A 20,564-nucleotide genomic window follows, 5' to 3' on the forward strand; every position below is an offset into this window, starting at 1 on the left:
ACATGAGTAAATATATAAGAAATCAACATTTCAACTCAACCTGTTTGTGATCTTTTTTTTAATATGTTATTCAAATTTTTCATTTTGATTCAATGGGAAACTTTCAACTTATATGCACTCTTTTTATTCCTATTTGAACTTATGATAAACAGAAATGTGTTCAAGCAAATTGTCGTCGAATGGAGTGTTTGTACAAGGACTATTTTATCAGTCAATTCTTGAACATTTTTCAAATACGTTGAGGAATGAGAGAATATATATCAGATTTATAAATACAATAACAGCGTGTCTTAAATTTGTGAGATGTAACTGTACAAAATAAGTGATTGTGTAAAGGAAGAGCTGAGTGAATAAGATTCAGGGGACACGCTCCAACACTCGTTGTAATGCCTTCTTGATACCTTCCTGATCGAGAGATGTAGTCAAGTGTATCTCCTGCACCTGCATCACATGAGAAAAGCATATGTCACATTTTGTATACATTATAAATATAGGTAATATATTCCAATTATGTCAGGAAAAATAAGTGAAGAAAGAGAAACAAAATATATTAGAATACTTTGAGCTAAATTTATTATAGGTTAACAACATTTCCTTAGAATGTTAACAATATTTACTTAAAAGCGTGAAAACAGATAATTAGGCTTAAATGATTGATTAAGTTTTAAATATCTCATTTTTAACTGAGTCTTTATTAAAAATATCTGTTGATTTTTCTGTTAATGGGACTGCCTAGTCATTATTTCTCTCTACTCTTTCAACTTGTTGGTCAACTCGTTTGAAGAGCAAAGAAGTGAGTTCATCAATAAGTTAGAGACAGGAAGACAAGAGTTGCAAAAAATCAAACAACAGAGTACTTACAGGAACTTAAAACAAATATTTTTAATAAAAAATATTATTCTATTTTTTTTGGTAAAATAGAATAATAGTTCCATTTTCTGCATTTCTTTTAAGAAAAATAAATTCATGAAAAAAATGGGATTATGGCATATGGTTGTTGCAACTTAGTTGTGAACACGAATCTTTGTTTTATTTTTGCATGTTAGATCAAACTCTTACCATCAAACTAAAAGATTGTAGTTAATAGTTAGGGTTTAAATCTTTCAGTTTAAAAGAGAATGGCAGTGCGAGCATGACCATTTGATTGTAAATTAACGCATCTGATATTTGCTATGGGACCATTGATATAACTTTCCACAGTTGTTCCACTGAAAATCAAATTCATGATCATCAAACTCATGATCATGACTCTAATGCTATGGGACCATTGATATAAGTTATAACCTTCCACAGTTGTTCCACTGAAAATCAAACTCACGATCATGACTCTAATGCTAGCCGTTACATCAAATTTTTACCACCAAACTAAAAATTATAAAAATTATAACTAATAGTCAAAATATAAATCTTTCTCGTAAATATTTCTACTTAAAAGTATAACAATTCAAACACCATAATTCAATTCGATTGTGACTTACTCACCTCATCACATGACAATTGATGCAACACTCAATGCTTGATTATAAGATCAATTAAAATCTTCCTAAATTGAACACTGGTTGTAAATTGATCAATAATAGTACCGTGAATTACTTCTCAGATTATCAATTGAGTCCCTCCAATATTATTAGAGAAGCTAATTCAATCATCTCGTACTAAAAGGCCAAAATTGTATTTTTCTTTGACATCTAAACACCTGTTTTGTAGCTTTGAGGTGCATTTCACTTGCATAATGCTCAACTAGAGACAAAAATTCTTACAAACTAAAATTGATTGGGTGACTTGCTCCTCAATTATAAGGTCAGAGAGACTATTATAGATTTATTTATTCATCAAACTAAAATAGAGATATAGTCACGTGCAATTCATAAAACAAATATTTAACATAAAGGTCCATATCATTAAGAAGCCTATTGCAAACTATGTGTTGCACATTCCTTTTACGCTGTTTCATTTTAAAAATTATGAGGTGGCAATTGAGATTGAAAGTGTCATGCATTAATGAAAGGAAAATACCTGTCTTCCAGCACGAGCAAGTAGAGTAAACCTTTGGTTCGTGGGAGGTGCCTAAGATTCAAAAATTGGAAGAAATGAAAATCATGACCAAAATAAACAATTAAATGAATTGGCACCTTCCATTATTTAAGAAAGAATTTTGAATGAAAACTCACATTAGAAAGCCACAGTTGCAAGTCTTGCGAGACCACTCGTTTTTCAAACCCTTGACGGCTGATTCTCACATCATATATACTGTGACAGAATGTCGTCACACCATAGAAAAGTCATAATGCATTCATTCTAATTCGTTTTTTGAAAAGTCATCTAATTGATACTTCCATTTAACTAAAAGCATTAACAAAATGAAGGGCACGAAATACACGATTTGGATACAAGGATGAATATCACAGTGTGCCAGTATTTTTCTAGTCAAAGTTGTACTTCACAGTGTGCCTGTATTTTCAAGAGCGTTTCTTTTTGTGGGACAAGACAAGGCATGGTATTGTTTCTAGATGAATTTCAATTACTGAGACTCTAACTCTGATTGCCAATATTTGAAGTAGTTAAAATTTTCAAATAGTTTGAAAACATACCCATCTTCCTGTTGTAGCTCTTCAAGGATTGTTTCAAGCCCTGGAAGAGGTTCAATACTATCATCCTCACCACCGTTTAGAGAATCAAGATCAGACGAACCATCCTGAAATATAGAAATTATTGATCAAAACATTTCCTTCCACCTGCATATGAATGTATATTTCATGATTATACATGTTAGATCTTATATTAAAACCAATTGTCTTCAAGCGAATGTTAGATTTCTCAACACCCCACTTCATTGTTGTTTGCCAAACCAGGCGAGCTTACAGTAATTATTCTAGAACTATAAACTCTGATATCGTGTCAAATATCTTAAAGCCAATTGGATTAAGCAAAGTTGCTCAACATATATATAGGCTGCATCCCAAGAATTAAGGAGACAAGGTGAGAGTTCCCTACACTACAAACCTGAGGTATTACTTTGTCCAGAGTTTCTAGAAGTGGATCTTCTTCTAGCTGTTTAATTGATAAGGTGATCCTTGATTTTACCCTGCAAGAAAGATAAGTCAAAAATGATTTCCATGATGAACACAGACGAAATGTATCAAAATAGAAAAATAACAATGTTTGATCTAAAATTCATTCATGTGGTTCACCAAGTATTTATAGTGTTAATTCATGACATGGTATACAAGCCTCTATAACTATGAGGTTCATAGTTAAATCCTTGTTGTACTCGTTGTTGTAGACAAAAGTTAATTTTAACACAAGGCAGTGTATTCTTTACATCTTTCATGCTTCAAGTCCTAAGAGCTCAATGCTAACGCATGAAGGGACATATTAGATATAAAACCACAAGTGCATTCATCCAATGGCTTAAATTGTTTACATAGTTTATTCACAACAAAGCAAATAGCTTCACTGTATTTAAATCCTATGATTTCGAAGCATGGATTTAGTCAACCAACAAGAATATCAATGAAATTTTGACACAATGGTTAATTTGGTTCCAAAATTTAAATAAATAAATACAAAGTTCTAAAGGTAGTTTTCTTCTTTTAAATTCATCATTTATTTTAAGTAAATTCGTGTACGTCATTATTAATACACAATTTAACAAGAGCAAAGTCTGGCATATCAAAGCCCAAGGTCTGGACTGTAACTACTACAAACACTATGCCTCGTACTCCCCAGGTTGCCATTGATGATCCAGAATGGAAACATGCTATGGAGCTTGAATACAACGCTCTCATCAAAAACAACACGTGGACCCTTGTTGATCCTCCCCCAGGAGTTCACATTATTAGTTGCAAGTGGATTTTTAAAAATAAATATAATTCAGATGGGTCTCTGCAACGACGAAAAGCCCGATTGGTAGCTCGTGGTTTCAATCAGATAGAAGGAATTGATTATTTCGATACGTTTAGTCCCGTGGTTAAACCTGTGACAATCAGGGTCGTTCTCTCGCTTGCCATATCTCATGCTTGGCCTGTTCATCAACTGGACGTAAACAACGCCTTCCTCAATGGTGAACTTAATGAAATTGTATATATGGATCAACCCTTTGGTTTTTCCTCCAATTCACATCAAGTTTGTCGCCTGCACAAAGCCATCTATGGGTTGAAACAGGCTCCTCGAGCCTGGTATCAAAAATTAAGCAACACTCTGGTGCAACTGGGTTTTAAACCCACTATATCTGACCCCTCTCTCTTCACTCTTACTAATTCCAAATTTGTTCTACATATATTAATTTACGTTGATGACATTCTCATTACAGGTTCCTCATCACAAGCTATTAAGAATCTCATCACTACTCTAAACAATTCATTCTCGCTCAAAGATCTGGGATGCCTTCACTACTTTCTTGGTATTGAGGCTCATTGGACACCTGATGGCTCATTACTTCTCAGTCAAACCAAATATATCCACCAACTTCTCCAAAAAGCCAACATGGTCAATGCAAATTCCCAACCTTCACCTATGGTCTCATCACCTAAACTCACCGCAGATGGCTCCACAGTTTTTCAAGATCCGACTCTCTTTCGGCAAGTTGTTGGTGCCCTCCAGTACTTGACGTTCACTCGCCCTGATATCACGTTTGCTGTTAATAAAGTCTCACAGTATATGCACAACCCTCAACTTCATCATTGGAAGGCTGTCAAGCGGATCCTTCGTTACGTTGCCGGCACTCACTCCCATGGTCTTCGTTTCACATCCTGCAAAAGCTTCTCTGTCCACGCTTTTGCTGATGCCGATTGGGGGTCAGACACTGATGACCACAAATCAACCACTGGGTTCTGTATATACTTAGGTTCTAATCTCATCACTTGGTCATCCAAGAAACAACACGTTGTCTCTCGCAGCAGCACAGAAGCTGAGTCACGAAGTATCGCCGCTGTCGCTACTGATGTTTCCTGGCTTTGTAACCTTCTTCGTGAACTCAATCTTCAACCAACCACTCCCACAATTTATTCTGACAACCTTGGTGTCGTTATGCTCACCGCCAACCCTGTTATGCACTCTAAAACCAAACACTTCGCTCTCGACGTCCACTATGTTCGCGATCTCATCCACAAACAACAGCGATGTATTTGTCATATACCTGCTCGTTATCAGGTCGCCGATGTTTTCACCAAAGCTCTATCCGGTTCCTCGTTTCTACCTTTTCGTGATAAACTTCGTGTGTCTGCTTTACAACCTCCACCCTAAGTTTAAGGAGGGCGTGTTAAGGATATATATATGTATGCATGGGCTTCTGTTATGCAGTCTGTTACGTCTGCACATTTCTGTTATCCATGTATTACTATATATAAACCTTTGTATCCTTCTCTTATGCAATAACATTCATTCTAACAGTTTCTCTTTCATGCTTTCTTCTTCCATCACTTTGCCTAAACCTTACAGTATGAAGAGACTATATGTCATTTTAATGGCAACATAAAAGAATTATAAATGTGAAAAATGAAAATTAATTTTAAGAGCTTATTTTTAGTTTACTAAAATTCAACAACTAACATAAAAATTGTCCTATAAACTTTCGAAGAACAAATTTAATAAGTCTGCTTAAAAATATCCTCTAAAAAGCATAACTATTGGGAATCTCACCCATCAATACCGACAACCTTGGCCCTCACTTGGTCACCTACTTTTAAGATATCTCTGACATCCTGAACTAGATCCCATGACACCTCTGAGATGTGTATTAGTCCAGTAAGGTGATAAAGACCTGCATCATTCTGTGATGTCACTAGTAACTTGTTCATGGTAAAGTGAAAAAAGAAAATTGTAAACATATGAGCTATGCACGGTAGTTACCGTCAGGGAACCGCAAATGAACAAAAGCACCATAATCCTCAACATAACCAACTTTTCCTTCAAAAATGTCCCCTACATTGATCTGTTTTGAAAATTTGGACCACGCACCTTCCTTTTCAGAGAATATCAATCTCTTGTTATCCTCATCCGCTAGAATTACCTAAAATTGGAAGAAACTGCAATTATAAATTTTAAACAGCCCATCATATAAACATAGCTAGTATGTTGAAAAAAATTGCTACTATAACCTAATTAAGGGTAGAGCAAAAGATTGTGATGCAAACTGATGCACGAAGCACTAAATAAATACTTCAATATGCAAACATCTAAGAATGTTATTTTTCAAGGTCCAAATAGTTCTTGAAAAGTTGAAATAGCTCAGTTCAGATGGCTGTTGTGCAGCAAATAAGTTGCAAGAGTTTTCTAGATTCAGGGGACAATAGTTTTTTTAGGCAGTAGCTTCAGGACTAAACATTGTATTACATTAGCAGAATAAAAAGTTGTAACATATAGTACTCATTATTTAAATTATAAAGTCTACCTTTGCCGATATGACGGAACCAACTAAGCCTCTTGCAATTTCTTGGATAGGTTTCTCTGGTTCTACACAAAAGAATCAATGCTACAATAAATCAGCAATTTCAACTCCACATGCTATTATCAATACGAAGCACCTAAAATATATCGAAACAGATGATTAAATGGCTTGCTTAGACAGGCAAACATGGCCAAACACTATACAACAAGCCATAGGAAACCACCAATTTTTTATCTGTATTATGGATTATGGGTACCAAAGGATGCTAAAAGGGAAGCCATGAACGTGAATGGCTCTAAGATATGATCATTAACTAGTGTTTGACAAACACGAAGATGCTGAAGGGAAAATGTAAGCAATTTTCAACACTATAACAAAACTTTTATGATATTACAGGAAACCTATTTTATTTACATAAACTGAAACTACAGTTTCTAAAGTGGCCATAAGATTGTTTCTTCAGTGGGAGGGGGAAGTTCTTCAGCATAAAAACAGAGAGAGGGAAAGCAAGATGAGAACGTTAACGACCAGCTTTTAACCCTTTAACTCGAACTAAGATTTAGGAAAAAGGGAAAGAAGAATAATGTAAGAAACATTGACGATGAACATATAGATGGATGGATACCTTTACAAGTATGCACTGGACTCAACTCGGGGAATGGGAGAAATCCCAGAATAGAATAAAACCGAACCCGCAGGCCTCCAGAATTATAGCCTTCAATCCTACCGTTATAAATGAGTCCACTATCTTTATATGCCTTTGCAGCCTTCCAATCTGATGATCTCTACTTCATTGCAGAAATCAAGTATCAGAACACAACATACAGTGATAGAAATTAGCATTAATCCAAAGCTTAACCATTTAAATAGAACATGCTGAGGCAATAATCGATTGGAGTTTATATTCCCTCTAAATAATAGCTTTTGGGTATAACAAGATTAAGAAAAGATGTTATGTTGCATTTATATCTATAATATGAAAGAAGTAATAAATTGGTTATATGATAAAACTAAAACTGAAAATTGCGCAAATGATATGAATAAGAATGACAGACCCGAGCAAGACGAGCGTCATCCTGTGGGTCTGGAGGAGTAGGGCGTTGAAGTAGTCCACTTTCAAGATTTTGGTCAATTTGGGTATTGCCAGAAGAAGAGATTAAGAGTTTATGAGTGTGGTAGTGATGGTGCTGCCATTGCCACGGTGTCTTCACAGTAAACTTGTGAGGGAAATTGAGGAAAGGAGAAAGGTGTGATTGAGATTGTGAAGCTGAGAGGAAGGAGATGGAAGTGTAGGAAGCGAACGTTGCAGTTGCAGAGAAAATGGGCATTATTGTTTGTTGTTTTTTTCTTTGACATAAACTCAAAGAAGTTCAGGTCTCACTGAACCTGAAAGAAAGAAGATTGAATTGGTAAATGGATGGATATAATATAAGGCACAGATAGATAGATTGGAACAACCAATGGATATGTTCCAAGTGTCGCTTCTTGCACCGCTAATCTCGTATGCTACCCCTCCTACCTCGTAAGTAGTAACTTGTGGTCGGAGGATAAACACGCAGAATTGTGTTTTCTTTTCTTTATGACTGCCATATTCTTTAAACATATTTTTTGTTATTAACTAAAATTTATGAAAAAACATAATATTTTATAAATCTTAACTAAGAGTGAAAGGGTATTAAAAAATATCTATTTCAGTATTTTCTTTCAATTAGTTTATACTATCTCATCTTTTATTAATTTATTTATTGATGGCTTAATTAATTTTTAAACTTTTATAAAAAAATATTTTAAATTAATTTACGACAACATTTCTAAGTTGACCAGAAATTAGAAAATATTAGGAAGAATCTCTTATAAAAATTTTAATTCTATTTATTGTGCAATCTTTACTTTTTACTTGAATGAAATCATACGATGTTATTTCTATTTTATCTTTTTTAATTCGAGTTAGCTGATTGCGAAATGATAGTACCAAAAACATTTATCCTATTTATTAAATTTTTCAGGCACTATCTTTATAGACATTATATACTTTCGGAAAAAAGCATGGCCTTGCTAATCGAGAAATAGATATATGTAACATTATTAAATTTTCAAAATATGCTTACTCATATAACGTTGAAGCTAAATATTTTTGTCTTCCTGGGATTTCCATGTCATGAGAAACCATGTAGACGAGATCTTTGCGAGGGAAGGCAAATTTTGTAAACCATCTGCAACAACACAGCCTGTGCCACTAGGATTCAGAACACAACTGTTATTATTTCAGTAACGATAACAACATTCTACAATCCATTTTTACTGAAGAAGCTGAAAGAAATTATCCACCTCAGAGGGAATTCAATCGAATTACATTTGGAATTTAGCATGGCATATATCGTATTTACAAGTCTCCATTTATATCATTCTGCCAGGAAAATTTCTAAGTTTAAAACTATATACAATTATATATTACAGTATTTTTATTTATCATCAATTATATATTACAGTATAAAAGACATTGCATCAAGAGGAAGCAGATAAATTACATCTCATGCACGGCGTTTACTCAAACGCCACTGTTCAGAGACACCATAAAGTGGTTGTATACGTTCCTGACGCTTTCGGTTGCTCATCTTTGTGGGATCTGCAGCTTTGAAAAATGTTGGAGCCAATTCAACTAACCATTTAGGGTCTATGGCAGTGACCTCACGCATATATTCCTTCGTTGTCATCACAAGCTCATGATAGATAACCCAGTCTGGCTGTCTGTGGAACAAAGCTGAGCTTGGATGGATATATACAGACTGGTTCTCAACCAGGGTTCTGTAACCTTCCTGAGGGTCCTTTCTAGCAGCACGGAAAAAGAATCCTGCAGTGATGGCCTTCGTCACTTTGGTGAAGTTATTTCCAGCACTCGCAACATCTAATTTGTACCTCTCCATGATAGTGAGAAGCTGTTTCCTGACATCCTGGACTCTTCTCAACGATCGAGATTGAACAAAGTTCTCAGAACACCACGGCCCTGAAAAGTTCTTAGCTTTCCAGGACTCATAAACAGCAAGTAGAGTAAGATGGTCTCCCTCTGGCTGGAAAAACTTTGCCCTCTTCTGATCTGCTTGGCCTTGCTTTTCCCTTGGCCTGTAAAAAATATTTCCGGTTTGGATCATGGCAATTATGGTCAAAATCTCATCACTGCACCCAAGATCCACACTGGCAAGTAGCATCTTGGACAACGGTGGATCCAAAGGAAATTCTGCCATCTTCCTCCCCAGTTTGGTTAACAGGCCCTCTTCATCCAATGCTCCGAGACTGTAAAGCTGCTCCATAGCAGAAACAAGCGCCTGAGGTGAAGGTGAATCCATAAAATCAAAGGACAATAGATCGGTTATCCCCATGGCTTTCATATTAAGAGTAGTTGTTGTAAGATTTATCCTTTGAATCTCCGGAACTGTAGTGGGAGGCATCTCATTCCTGTATGCACTCTCAGTATAGAGACGATAACACCTCCCAGGTCCGGTACGCCCTGCACGTCCTGCTCTTTGTTTGGCTGATGCTTGTGAAATTGGAGTTATCACCAAAGAGTCAAGACCTTGCTTCGGGTTATAAACATTCTGCTTGGCAAATCCAGGATCAATTACATAACATATCCCGTCAATAGTCAAAGAAGCCTCAGCAATGTTAGTGGCCACAACCACTTTCCTTTTCCCAGGTGGAGCAGGTTCAAATATCCTGTACTGCATTTCACTAGGAAGAGCACTATAAACCGGTAAAATGATGAGCTCTGGAACATTCTTACCTAATCCCTTCATTCTCTCAACAAGAGATTGGCAAGCAAAATCAATCTCTTCTTGACCAGTTAAGAAGAGAAGAATGTCTCCTTCAGGTTCTGTCAAGTGGATCTGCAGAACAGTGAGTAAAGATGCATCTAAGTAATCACTCTCAGGCTGTTTAGCATAAAGTATCTCCACAGGAAAAGTTCTACCAGGTATTGTAAAGATGTTACAGTTAAAGAAATACCCTGAAAACTTCTCGGCGTCCAGAGTAGCAGACGTGACGATCAATCTCAATTCAGGCCTACGCTTCAGGAGCAGCTTCAGCAGTCCAAAAAGAACATCAGTATAAACAGTTCTTTCATGGGCCTCATCAAGCATGATAACAGAATACCGTGACAGAGTCTCATCCATCAACATTTCCCTAAGAAGCATACCATCTGTCATGTACTTGATGAGAGTATCCGATCCAGTGCAATCCTCAAACCGAATGGCATAACCAACTTCCTCCCCCAATCGACAACCGAACTCTTCCGCAACCCGCTTTGCAACAGACACTGCAGCCGCTCTCCGTGGTTGAGTACATCCAATTTTCCCCTGTGTGGTGTATCCCGCTTCAGCAAGATACTGGGTAATCTGAGTAGTCTTCCCAGAACCAGTTTCTCCGATCACCACCAACACCTGATTATCATGCACAGCCTGAACCAATTCATTTTTCAATCTATAAATTGGCAAACTCTGCTTCTGCTCTGGAATAGAAAGCTTTGATTTTGGCCCAAAGGAAACGGTTTTTCCGCTGCTCCCCTTCCACTCCGGCATGTCCAATGCAGATAAACCAACACCCCTAAGCTCGTGAGCAAGGTGTCTTTCACCTTTGTCTGGCATAGGGTCTTCCCAAGCGCGATTGAGATCTTTTGGAATTGAATCAAACATTGAACTATGATGTTGTTCTCGCACTTCCCTTCGTTCTTTGGCAAGTGCAGACTGAAGCGCCGCGCTGCGGAGCAGAGAACCTTCTGGATTCTTGAAAATCTTGTGAGGAGACATGTCCATTGAGTGTTTGGTTTGCCCCTGCAAGAACGCGGGTGCATCATCATTCAACTCAATCTCAAAATCTTCATCATCATCATCTTCTTCTTGGCGTGGCAATCCATCTCCGTCTTCGTCCTTATCGGGAGAACTCAATTTTCCGGCGGCGGTGAACTGTTTTGCTTCCCCTTTTTCCGGAGAGGAGATTCTCTTGAGAGGTTTCAACGAAGAACTGCCACTGTCCTTTTCTTTGGCTTTGGACTCTGTCTTAGCGGGTTCAAGAACTGCGCGAACAAGGGTGAAAAACGTTCGGACAAGGTAATCAGGAAAATGGGCACCGTTGTCGTTGAGTACGGCGTTGAAGTGGTGAAGGTTGTCGGATGAACGAGCCAAGTGGATGATGAACTCGGCGAGGACCTTGTCGGCGGCGCCGGTGTGGGACTCCAACTCGGCGCAGACCTTAGAGAGGAGCGACAAGTATTGAAGCGTGCCGAATCCATCGTTCGCAGCCATCCTCAGAATTGAGATTGAGACGCGTAAGAGAAAGTGTGTGTGGTGTGAGATGAGAGCGTAGGCTCCAAGAAATTCACGATCGCAGAGGAACCGTTACCTCCACAATCTTGCGCTTTCTACACTATTTATACACAATTTGAATTGCAATAATTTAATTTTTTTTATGCTTCAGATTTCAAGAATACATATTCTTTTCTTTTAAAAATAATAAACAACACCTTTTAAAAAATAGAAATAGAACAACGCGTTTTTTATTAAATAAAAAACGCGTTTTTTAAGTAAAATGAGTTTTTTTTTTCTTTCTTGGACAACACGTTTTCATCTCATAATAAGCTAAATCTATGTTTGACTTGATCAACAAAAAAAGTTATATTATACTCTTAAACTCACTGCTCACCACAATTAAATTGTTAAAATGATGTTCAAATTAATTAGTCCCATATTTTTAACATTCAGATAGTTTGATAGATAAGTTACAGATACGGTAAGTACCAAGAATAAAAACATTTAGATAATTTGCTAGACAGCTTATATTTGATTAGATATACAGATATTAAAATGGGTTTCAACATGCGTATTTGAGTAAGGTTGGGTTGAGAAAATTTTCAATCTTTTCAAAAGTGGATTGAACTCAACCCGACTCACTTAACCCACCAACATATTTTTTTTTTAATAATTATTTACTACTCCTATTATATGTGTTCACAATTTCATTCTTTCAAATGCTAGAATGTTGGTCAATAATATTTGAATAGTTTGAATGTTTAATTAATTTGATTGTCAAGTTATATATGTTGATATTTTAATCTTTAATTATAATCTTTATAATAAATTATTCAAGCAATAGTCTTATAAACAATCTTTTCTAAACTAGTATGACAAAAATGTATAATTTTTTATTTATATTTTATTGAATAGCATGACAGTAAATGTGTAATACTAATCATGTTTTCTTAATTATATGGATACTTTCTTGGAAACAATTCATCATATATTAGTGGTGAGCATGATCAAGAGATTGGTTCTTGATTTTACTATGATTGTCATCTTATGGATTACTTAATTTTTTTTTTAAATATTGGAATACTAAAAAATAAATAAATAATTTTTTTTATGTGAATTGGTGAGACAACTCACTTAATCTACCAATCCGTGGTGGGTTGAACCGAATTATAAAATTTTTAGCTCACCATAAAATGAGCCGGATAGGATTCACTCATTTTAAACCCGTTTCGTGGTGTGAGCCAGATTGGCTCACTTTCACGTGTCTAATTAGATCTAATAATATCAAACTGTGATATAATGTGCTTGACAGTATACCTTTTATTATGATTACTTAAATTTAAAAGACGTAATATATTTTAATTTGTTATATAATATTTTATAAACATGTTTAGTATAATATTTTAAAGGCAAATCTTTTATGCATTATATATATAGTTATATTATTGCATTTATATAGTTTATATCAGTTTGCTTAGATATGTGGCCGTCTGGAAATAATTTGCTACTAAGTAAAAAATGTAAAGAAAAGAAAACTTGGATGTACAAGTTTGAATAATGACAAATTTCGTTCCAATACAATATTGACACATGCCATTTGTTCTTTGTAGATTATTCTTCCCTGGTTTCTTAGCTTGGACTGAAGTGATGCTACTCCTGTATTTATACCATAATTTATTTTCAATTCTTGTTTCTGTTGTTTCTATTAGACAACACTCGTTTCAGCCATTCTTTTCTGGCCTCGACCAGCAAGTACTTCACAATCCTGCAGAATTTGTTTAGCAACCCTCAGTGACACCAATGTGATGCATAACTCTAATCAAAGGAAAAACATTATTCAAAAACTTAAATGATAGATGTGATACACAGATATTTTTGTGATAGATTTTACCTGTACAATAGCTTGTGCACACAGCTTCCCTGAAAGAACAGCACCTTCCATTGAAGCTAAATATTTTTGTTTTGTGTAATCTCCAGCTAAGTAGAAACCTTCAATAGGAGATCTTTGTACCGGACGGCAAGGTTCACAATTTGGAACGGTTTTGTAAACCGACCTGAAACAATGTAACATGTTCCACTAGGATTCAGAACACATTGAATGTAATGGCTATAAATGTCTCTATTAGTTCAGTAACAACAAAAACGTTCCCAGTCCATGTTTACAAATGAAGAAAAAATAAATAATAAGGTTTGATCTTCAGTCAAACCTTGGTGTTTTAACAACATGGTACTTGAGAATCTTTGCTTTGCTTTGGTCGGCAGAAATTTCATCAGGAAAGAGTTTGGCAAGCTCAGACATCGTGGCTTCAATGATATCTTCATCACTACGTGAAATCCATTCTTCAGCTGGTGCAAAAACCAACTCTAACATAGACCGGTTTGGGTCATAATATTCCTGCATTACACCATGAAACAGAGTCACCCAACAACATTCCAACATCTAATGATAACCAGACCAACATGCAGAAGAAATTCAGCCTCAAACCTCAAAAAGTAATTACATAAATATCTGAAAACGGAAATAATTTGAGCTGCGAGGGTTTATTGTTCATCCGGAAAACACTATACTATCTCCAGTTCACAGCATAAGTGTCTTTACTTACATATTAATATTAATATACAAAAGGGCGTGCTAACCCAGACCCCATGCAGGATACATTTTGCATATGTTAGAGGAAATAACTCAGTTCAAATCAATGACATGAAAGAAGTGTTTACCTTGCAAGTTACAGACATGTCAGCATATACACTCAGAAGGGGACTTCTGCACGCAGAAAAGTACAAAATATACGAGATGTAAGGTGATGAAAATACTTTATTTATATTAAAGATACATTGTAAGAGTGTCAACATTTAGGGAGAAGATATCTTCTATACTATTTTCATGTTACGATATTCAGTTCGGCTTCTGATTATTATACCGAGACATATTAAACCGACCTAATTTCCCACTTTATTAAGCACAGAAGTTGGCTCGTAATATGCAGTTATGTATCAGCAAAACCGAGAGACATGAAATGAACAGCGTTTATAGACATTACTAGTATTTCAAAGTGTGAGGGAGACCTGCTAAAGAGAAGGTGATCATATGTGTTCTTCAGTTTTCTGTCAAACCTGCAGACAGGTTGCAATGCAGCATGTCACCACAACAGTGGAGCTTACGATATAAACATCACCACAAATACTACAAATTAATTTTGTCTTTGTTATCTAGAATTCTGAAAAAAAAATAACAAATTTAGGAAAATATATATTTAAAATGAAGTTTAAAAAGTATATTACTGAATAGAGACATTAGGTGAGACTTTCACCCACTTATATACTAATCACCTTACTATAGTACTAAAAACCAAGTAGACAACCATTCAATTGGAAGAATAATATTAATTATTTAATTATAAATTTCCAATTGTCATTGATTCAATTTAAGACAAATCACAAATTTGTATTCCAATCTTTTCAGTGAATTTTGAGTTTTAATATATTGACAGCAAAATGAAATAATGGTGGCTGTAATAGTTTGATTTAAAATTAAGATTTGCATGGACTTATTTTTCAACATCAAAAGTCATTACTTACCATATGTGAACATTTATGACGGGGACTCCAACTAATTTGTCCAATCTCTGGAAATATGGAATCCCTTTCCAGTTGTCAGGTAAAAGAAGCTTCAGAATATCCACTGTTTTCGAGAAAAAGAAATCCTCAAAAAATTGGGGATGGAGATTAAAAATACCAGAAAAAGAGTTGATTAATACAATGGGAAAATAAGAGAATAAAAAACCTGGAGTTGCAAACACGTAAGCATCCCCCTCGATCACCTTCCCATTACTTAGTAAGAAGCTCTTCACTGTTCCATCATCATTTAGCTCAATTTTTTTAATGCGTGAACTGAGATGAACTTCCCCACCCAATGACTGAATATGATCAACTACTGGCATACAAAGTCTTTCAGGGGGATTGCCATCCAAAAATGCCATCTTAGAACCATGTTTTTCCTATTGAAGATTTAATAATATAACAATTAGTTGAAAGAGAAAAAACTATATCATAAGTTCCACAAAAAATATTTGTGAAATGAAAGGCCATCTTAGACTTTATTACTAATCTGATTCTATTCAATTATTATAACAGGAAAAAAATGACCTTGCTCATCGCACAATAATGCTAGTAGAACAGTGTCTAGAATAGGAAATGATCACACCTGAAGGAATCGGTTTAAAGCAATCAATATACATTGCATTGAAAGTTCATCGGGATTGATGAAGTTTAGTGCCTTCGACATTGCTATGAACACCTCATCAGTTACTCGATCAGGAACACCCTATCAAAAGGTGAAAACATTTTGTTATACTCAAATTATTGCAAGACAGACCATGAGAAGGTTGCCCTCAGTACCGGTGAAATCAACCTATGGTGGTAGATGGAATCTATTTTAAAGCATTATCAAATAATACAATCTATTTATAACTATAGCTATAGATATCCTTTCTATGTTTCGTAGTAAAATAAATTACTACAACTGCCACCATTAAATTAAGAGGTATATAAAAAATAGACCAACTTTATGTAATACAAATCCTACCCTTGTCTCAATCACCTCACCAGCAGCATTTCTACTTTTGAGTTGGGAAATGACACCCACCTTAATCCTCATCTCTGACTCCAGCATAAGGATTGCAACAGATACACACTCATACAGAATTTCAATTATAAGCTCTAAGTATGAATCACTAATTGATTCATTCTAAGTGCTGTAATGAAAATATCTCAGTACATTATTTCATACTAATATAAATATCTTAGTTTGAGTTTCAAATCGATAACTATGTATAGCTTAAGACAGTAACATGAGATTCATCTGAGTTAACCAATCAAATTCTAATGATAAAAGGACCCATTATTGACGTCATCATTAAGTCACTTGAAAGTCTAGTCCTAAATCACCCCATTTCAGTGTAGTCAGAAGATGGTCAAGACTCCATCAACAGCAAACAAGACTTAACTCGCATTAGGTCATGACTTGGCATTTAGCAAAGTTACTTCAATCTATCAATCTACTGGTAAGCTTATACTACTGCTATACCTGTTTTATCATCCATTCTTTAACAGAAAGACCATCTTGAGCCTCAACATATGCCTGTCCACCAAGCATAGCTGGCAGAAGCCCAATTGCAAATTTGACTTTCTCTGGCCATGTCAGCATCTCGTTGTTCCTCAATATAGCCCAGATTCCTATTATCAGATTCATGACATGCAACTTATAAATACTGGTTAACACATTTAGCACGTAAGGTACAATGAAACAAAATACTGGTTAACATTTAACCATCAGTTGTTTATTTTTAGAACAGAAAATATGTTCATGTCCTGTAAACCAGACTGATGAAGAAAGAGATAGAAATAAGAGTATAAGAATATACAAACCAAGCTAAATTGCTAGTTCTCTGTTTGGCTTTGCAATTTTTAACTTACATAAAATGGAACCAAATTAACCCTTCTTGTTCCAATGATTATTGAATTCATTGACATATACTCAAAATCAAAATTTGACTAGTATATTGGGTTAAAGTCTCCAATGAAACTAAAAATCCGGGATTCTGGTTTTTGAAGCACTACCCATAGCAATAGACAGGACAGTTGCTAGACAGTATTACAAATTTGGTAGTAAACAACTGCAAATTCTGCATGATAGGCTTTTCAAAAGACAAAGACATTCAATGTACTTTTTATAGAGATATCCAACTTCAGTTAGGTATATATTAAAATGCACACCTATAATAAGTCTTACATCTTACCATTTAACGGGGATGGAAGGATTTCGGGAAAATCAAATCGACTAAACTCCCCGGGTTTACTTGGCATAGCAAAAATCATGGAATGCTCCTTCCATTGTAACCGATCATTAATGCCAAGTTCTCCAAATAAGTTCTGCACATTAGGGTAAGCCCCAACTGCAGGAAAGGGGAAAAGGTTATAAAGCAAAGATAACTACAAAACAAGGATTCTAATAATTAAAACGTGTTTATTGATCAAATAATATGATCATCCAACTTTTTACACTTCTTCGAATTCTCTTTTATCAAAGGGGAAAAAATTATAAATAAAATCATCATATTATTAACTTGAAAGCAGAAATATTAAAGAAAGAATTGAGGAAATGAATGCGTAGCAGAAATTGATGAACTTACAGAAGATGTGTAGACCTGTTTCATACCAGTCTCCATCCTCATCTTTCCATGCAGCAACCTTAGAAAATGAATAATAGTATAAACACAACAAATTTATTATCTAATTAAACAGCACGCTAAAATGATGAACAGAAGTCGTAAACAGTGACAATTTATTGACAAAGGGGGTTAATTAGCAAGAAAACCTTTCCACCTAGAACGTCTCTAGCTTCCAGCAATATAGGCTTATGCCCAGCATCAGCCAAATATTTTGCAGTCGATAAACCAGCCAATCCTGCACTAATTTGAAACATGCATCAGCCCACCAAAGACAGAGAGATCAAAGCTCAGGTCCAAGATTAGTTTACAAACAAGTTTATCTTTAAATATCAAACATGATATCCGGGTACCCCTTTAATTTGAAATTTCACGAAAAATTGAAGATGCTGTAATTCCATGACGTTTTTTACTTACAGAAACGGAGATGTGTGCGTATATCTATTTAATCACAAATGAAGGAATTCCTGATGCCTGTCCCAAGCAGGCTCCTAAGTTCTAACACATCAACATTAGAAGACAATGCATGAAATGAAAAGGGTATAACCGTCCTAATCTGAAAACACCTAGAACAACAAAAGCAAGAAAACCCACAAAATTTGGCAGCAAAAACACATTTTTCATGCATAAAACGAAACATACAAGCATAGGCATAGCTTGCTTATTACCTGCACCGGCAATAACGACCTTCAACGGTTGTAGTGGACGCGGAGAAGTACGAAAGGTGGAAGACAAGTAAGCAGCTTCGATGAAATTAACGGTGTTTTCAAGCTCCGGTCGTGGATAATCGGCGCAAACGACACGCAAAGGAGAGAAATGGTTCCTCTTAGAAGCACGAACTGAAGCGGGTCGCACACTAACGCCCATAGAGTCGCTACCACCAAACGACAACGCAATTCTGGCATCTGCATAACCCAGCTTGGGATTGGATATGTGTCTGGCGCCAAGCTGGCAATTCAAGTTGGCAGCAGATATATATCCAGAAGCAGCCATTGGAGCAAAGAACCCCAAATTGATGAACAAAACAACGCCTGAATTAAAAACATGCATGTTAATAATACTTATAGCGGAATTGAAGTGTATGAAACTGTACTATGAAAGTTGAGAAGGGGACAAAAATCAAAAAGTTGAAAAAGTGAAAGGAGAGAGATTGAGTACCAAAGGAAGCTTGCAGAAGAGAGAGAGAGAGAGAGAGAGAGAGAGTAGTGGAGAGAGCACAGGCGCAGCGCTTTGAAAGGGTGGGTGTTGTGTGGTGCGTTTTAAGAATGAATTTTGGTGTCGTGAGCTGAACCTGAATGGAAAGTGGGAAAAACTAGGACAAAATCCAGATCATAAATGACGATAATACCCGTTACGTCTCTTCTTATTTATGTCTTACTTTGGCCAACACAATACAAAAAATTCTGGTACATGTTCCTGGGTTAGATAAATCATAACGTGGGTGTTCGGTTCTGCAACCCGAGTTCAATAAAAAGATTCCTAGTCAACTTGATTCTTGTTTCATGCTTCGGAAAGTGTTAAAACCGTTTGGATTAGTTTCTTCCGTTTTTCAAATTTTCATATATTAAGTGTTTATAGTATAAAGAATGATGTAGGAATGAAAAAAAAGAAAAAATAAAATAATATATATATATATAAGTTCATTCATGTATAAATACTTAAAATAGTATTTATTAATACAAATATTTCTCATCAAAATGTATTTGACCGTTTTTTTTTATTTTTCACTTCTGCCCAATTGGATATGTTTTGAACAAAAAGAAAAGTAAAAAATATAATAAATATTGTATTAGTAGATGAGATGATGACGGAAACAAGGAGATACTATTATACTTTAAGAAGTGTTTAGGAAGGAGACAAAAAATAATAAATATGATAGGTAATATTAGTTACACTTAATTTTAAGTCTTAATTAGGATACTTCTGTTTCAAAATCAATAATTAAACATTCAAAATTAATTAATATCTCTTTTATGTACATTAAAATTAAGTTTAATTAAGTTTTAAGTACCTAATAAATGTAAGATTAAGTAAGTTTTAAGTATTTAATAAATGTAAATTTTCAACTGAGTTCATAATAAATTTTTATGGTTTATTAATTTTTTAAAAATTAAAAATTTTTCAATTGAGTATTTGATGTTAATTCTTCTGTTAATTAGGTGATTGTTAAAGAATTTTGGAACCTATTTCATAATAATGGCCTCGAAGTCTTGCCGTGATTATATCATTTGAACCTCAAAAACATTTGAAACTTCATCATGGTGTTCATGGTGGGAGAAAAAAGTTCCAATGAAAGTGTTATCCTTTGGAAATAGAAACATCAGATAGAAGCAATTCACAATAATAAAAGTAGTGTTTCGTGAATGCAGTTGGATTCAATAAGAAAAGGAGGTGGATAATAATTGGAATTTTTGTTATGATATTATAAAACTACTTTTGACAAAAACTAAATGTAACAAGATAATCACCACATTATCTGATTAACAAAAAAAATCTAACATGACTCCATTGAAAAGTTTTATATTTTTAGAACGCAATAGACAAAAAATTTATTGAATACTCAAGTTTTCAAAATTTATCAAACACTCAAAACTTAATTAAGTCTTAAAACTAAATATATATTATTAATTTGATTTTATTCTAATTACTCCG

At 35.0% G+C, this 20,564-nt stretch overlaps 3 protein-coding genes across 3 annotated transcripts; all 3 read right to left on the minus strand.

Annotated features, from left to right (window-relative positions):
- Nucleotides 1-145: 145 nt before the first annotated feature.
- Nucleotides 146-7,798, minus strand: LOC114191557 (30S ribosomal protein S1). The gene is made up of 10 exons (XM_028080800.1): nucleotides 7,444-7,798; nucleotides 7,014-7,173; nucleotides 6,392-6,453; nucleotides 5,851-6,010; nucleotides 5,641-5,761; nucleotides 3,004-3,085; nucleotides 2,592-2,695; nucleotides 2,172-2,250; nucleotides 2,017-2,067; nucleotides 146-441 (listed from the first exon to the last, which is right to left on the minus strand). Exons 1-10 carry the CDS (start codon nucleotides 7,714-7,716, stop codon nucleotides 358-360), a joined length of 1,176 nt encoding a protein of 391 aa, XP_027936601.1. The 5' UTR covers nucleotides 7,717-7,798; the 3' UTR covers nucleotides 146-357.
- An 804-nt stretch (nucleotides 7,799-8,602) lies between these two features.
- Nucleotides 8,603-11,795, minus strand: LOC114187076 (probable pre-mRNA-splicing factor ATP-dependent RNA helicase DEAH5). The gene has a single exon (XM_028075203.1). It carries the CDS (start codon nucleotides 11,680-11,682, stop codon nucleotides 8,920-8,922), a length of 2,763 nt encoding a protein of 920 aa, XP_027931004.1. The 5' UTR covers nucleotides 11,683-11,795; the 3' UTR covers nucleotides 8,603-8,919.
- A 1,381-nt stretch (nucleotides 11,796-13,176) lies between these two features.
- On the minus strand, nucleotides 13,177-19,308 carry LOC114194529 (15-cis-phytoene desaturase, chloroplastic/chromoplastic). Its single transcript, XM_028084818.1, has 14 exons — nucleotides 19,071-19,308; nucleotides 18,581-18,943; nucleotides 18,062-18,150; nucleotides 17,877-17,934; nucleotides 17,484-17,639; nucleotides 16,772-16,920; nucleotides 15,890-16,009; nucleotides 15,470-15,683; nucleotides 15,265-15,367; nucleotides 14,752-14,799; nucleotides 14,404-14,449; nucleotides 13,893-14,080; nucleotides 13,577-13,739; nucleotides 13,177-13,450 (listed from the first exon to the last, which is right to left on the minus strand). The coding sequence occupies exons 2-14, from the start codon at nucleotides 18,903-18,905 to the stop codon at nucleotides 13,391-13,393; spliced, it is 1,719 nt and encodes a 572-aa protein (XP_027940619.1). The 5' UTR covers nucleotides 18,906-18,943; nucleotides 19,071-19,308; the 3' UTR covers nucleotides 13,177-13,390.
- Nucleotides 19,309-20,564: the final 1,256 nt, after the last annotated feature.

This window comes from Vigna unguiculata, chromosome 1 (assembly GCF_004118075.2).
Source record: "Vigna unguiculata cultivar IT97K-499-35 chromosome 1, ASM411807v1, whole genome shotgun sequence".
Taxonomy (NCBI): domain Eukaryota; kingdom Viridiplantae; phylum Streptophyta; class Magnoliopsida; order Fabales; family Fabaceae; genus Vigna; species Vigna unguiculata.

Bases quoted from the DNA above. Each gene is read 5' to 3' on its own strand.
- LOC114191557 (XM_028080800.1), bottom strand. From the start codon at position 7,716: ATGCCCATTTTCTCTGCAACTGCAACGTTCGCTTCCTACACTTCCATC. The intron at 6,454-7,013 runs GTATCCATCCAT...TCTTTTGTGTAG, and splicing joins TCCAGTGCATACTTGTAAAG to AACCAGAGAAACCTATCCAA. The intron at 2,251-2,591 runs GTATGTTTTCAA...ATTCTGTCACAG, and splicing joins GAGCTACAACAGGAAGATGG to TATATATGATGTGAGAATCA.
- LOC114187076 (XM_028075203.1), bottom strand. From the start codon at position 11,682: ATGGCTGCGAACGATGGATTCGGCACGCTTCAATACTTGTCGCTCCTC.
- LOC114194529 (XM_028084818.1), bottom strand. From the start codon at position 18,905: ATGGCTGCTTCTGGATATATATCTGCTGCCAACTTGAATTGCCAGCTT. The intron at 14,081-14,403 runs GTAAACACTTCT...GGTGTAATGCAG, and splicing joins ACATGTCTGTAACTTGCAAG to GAATATTATGACCCAAACCG. The intron at 13,740-13,892 runs GTTTGACTGAAG...ACATTGTTTCAG, and splicing joins CATGTTGTTAAAACACCAAG to GTCGGTTTACAAAACCGTTC.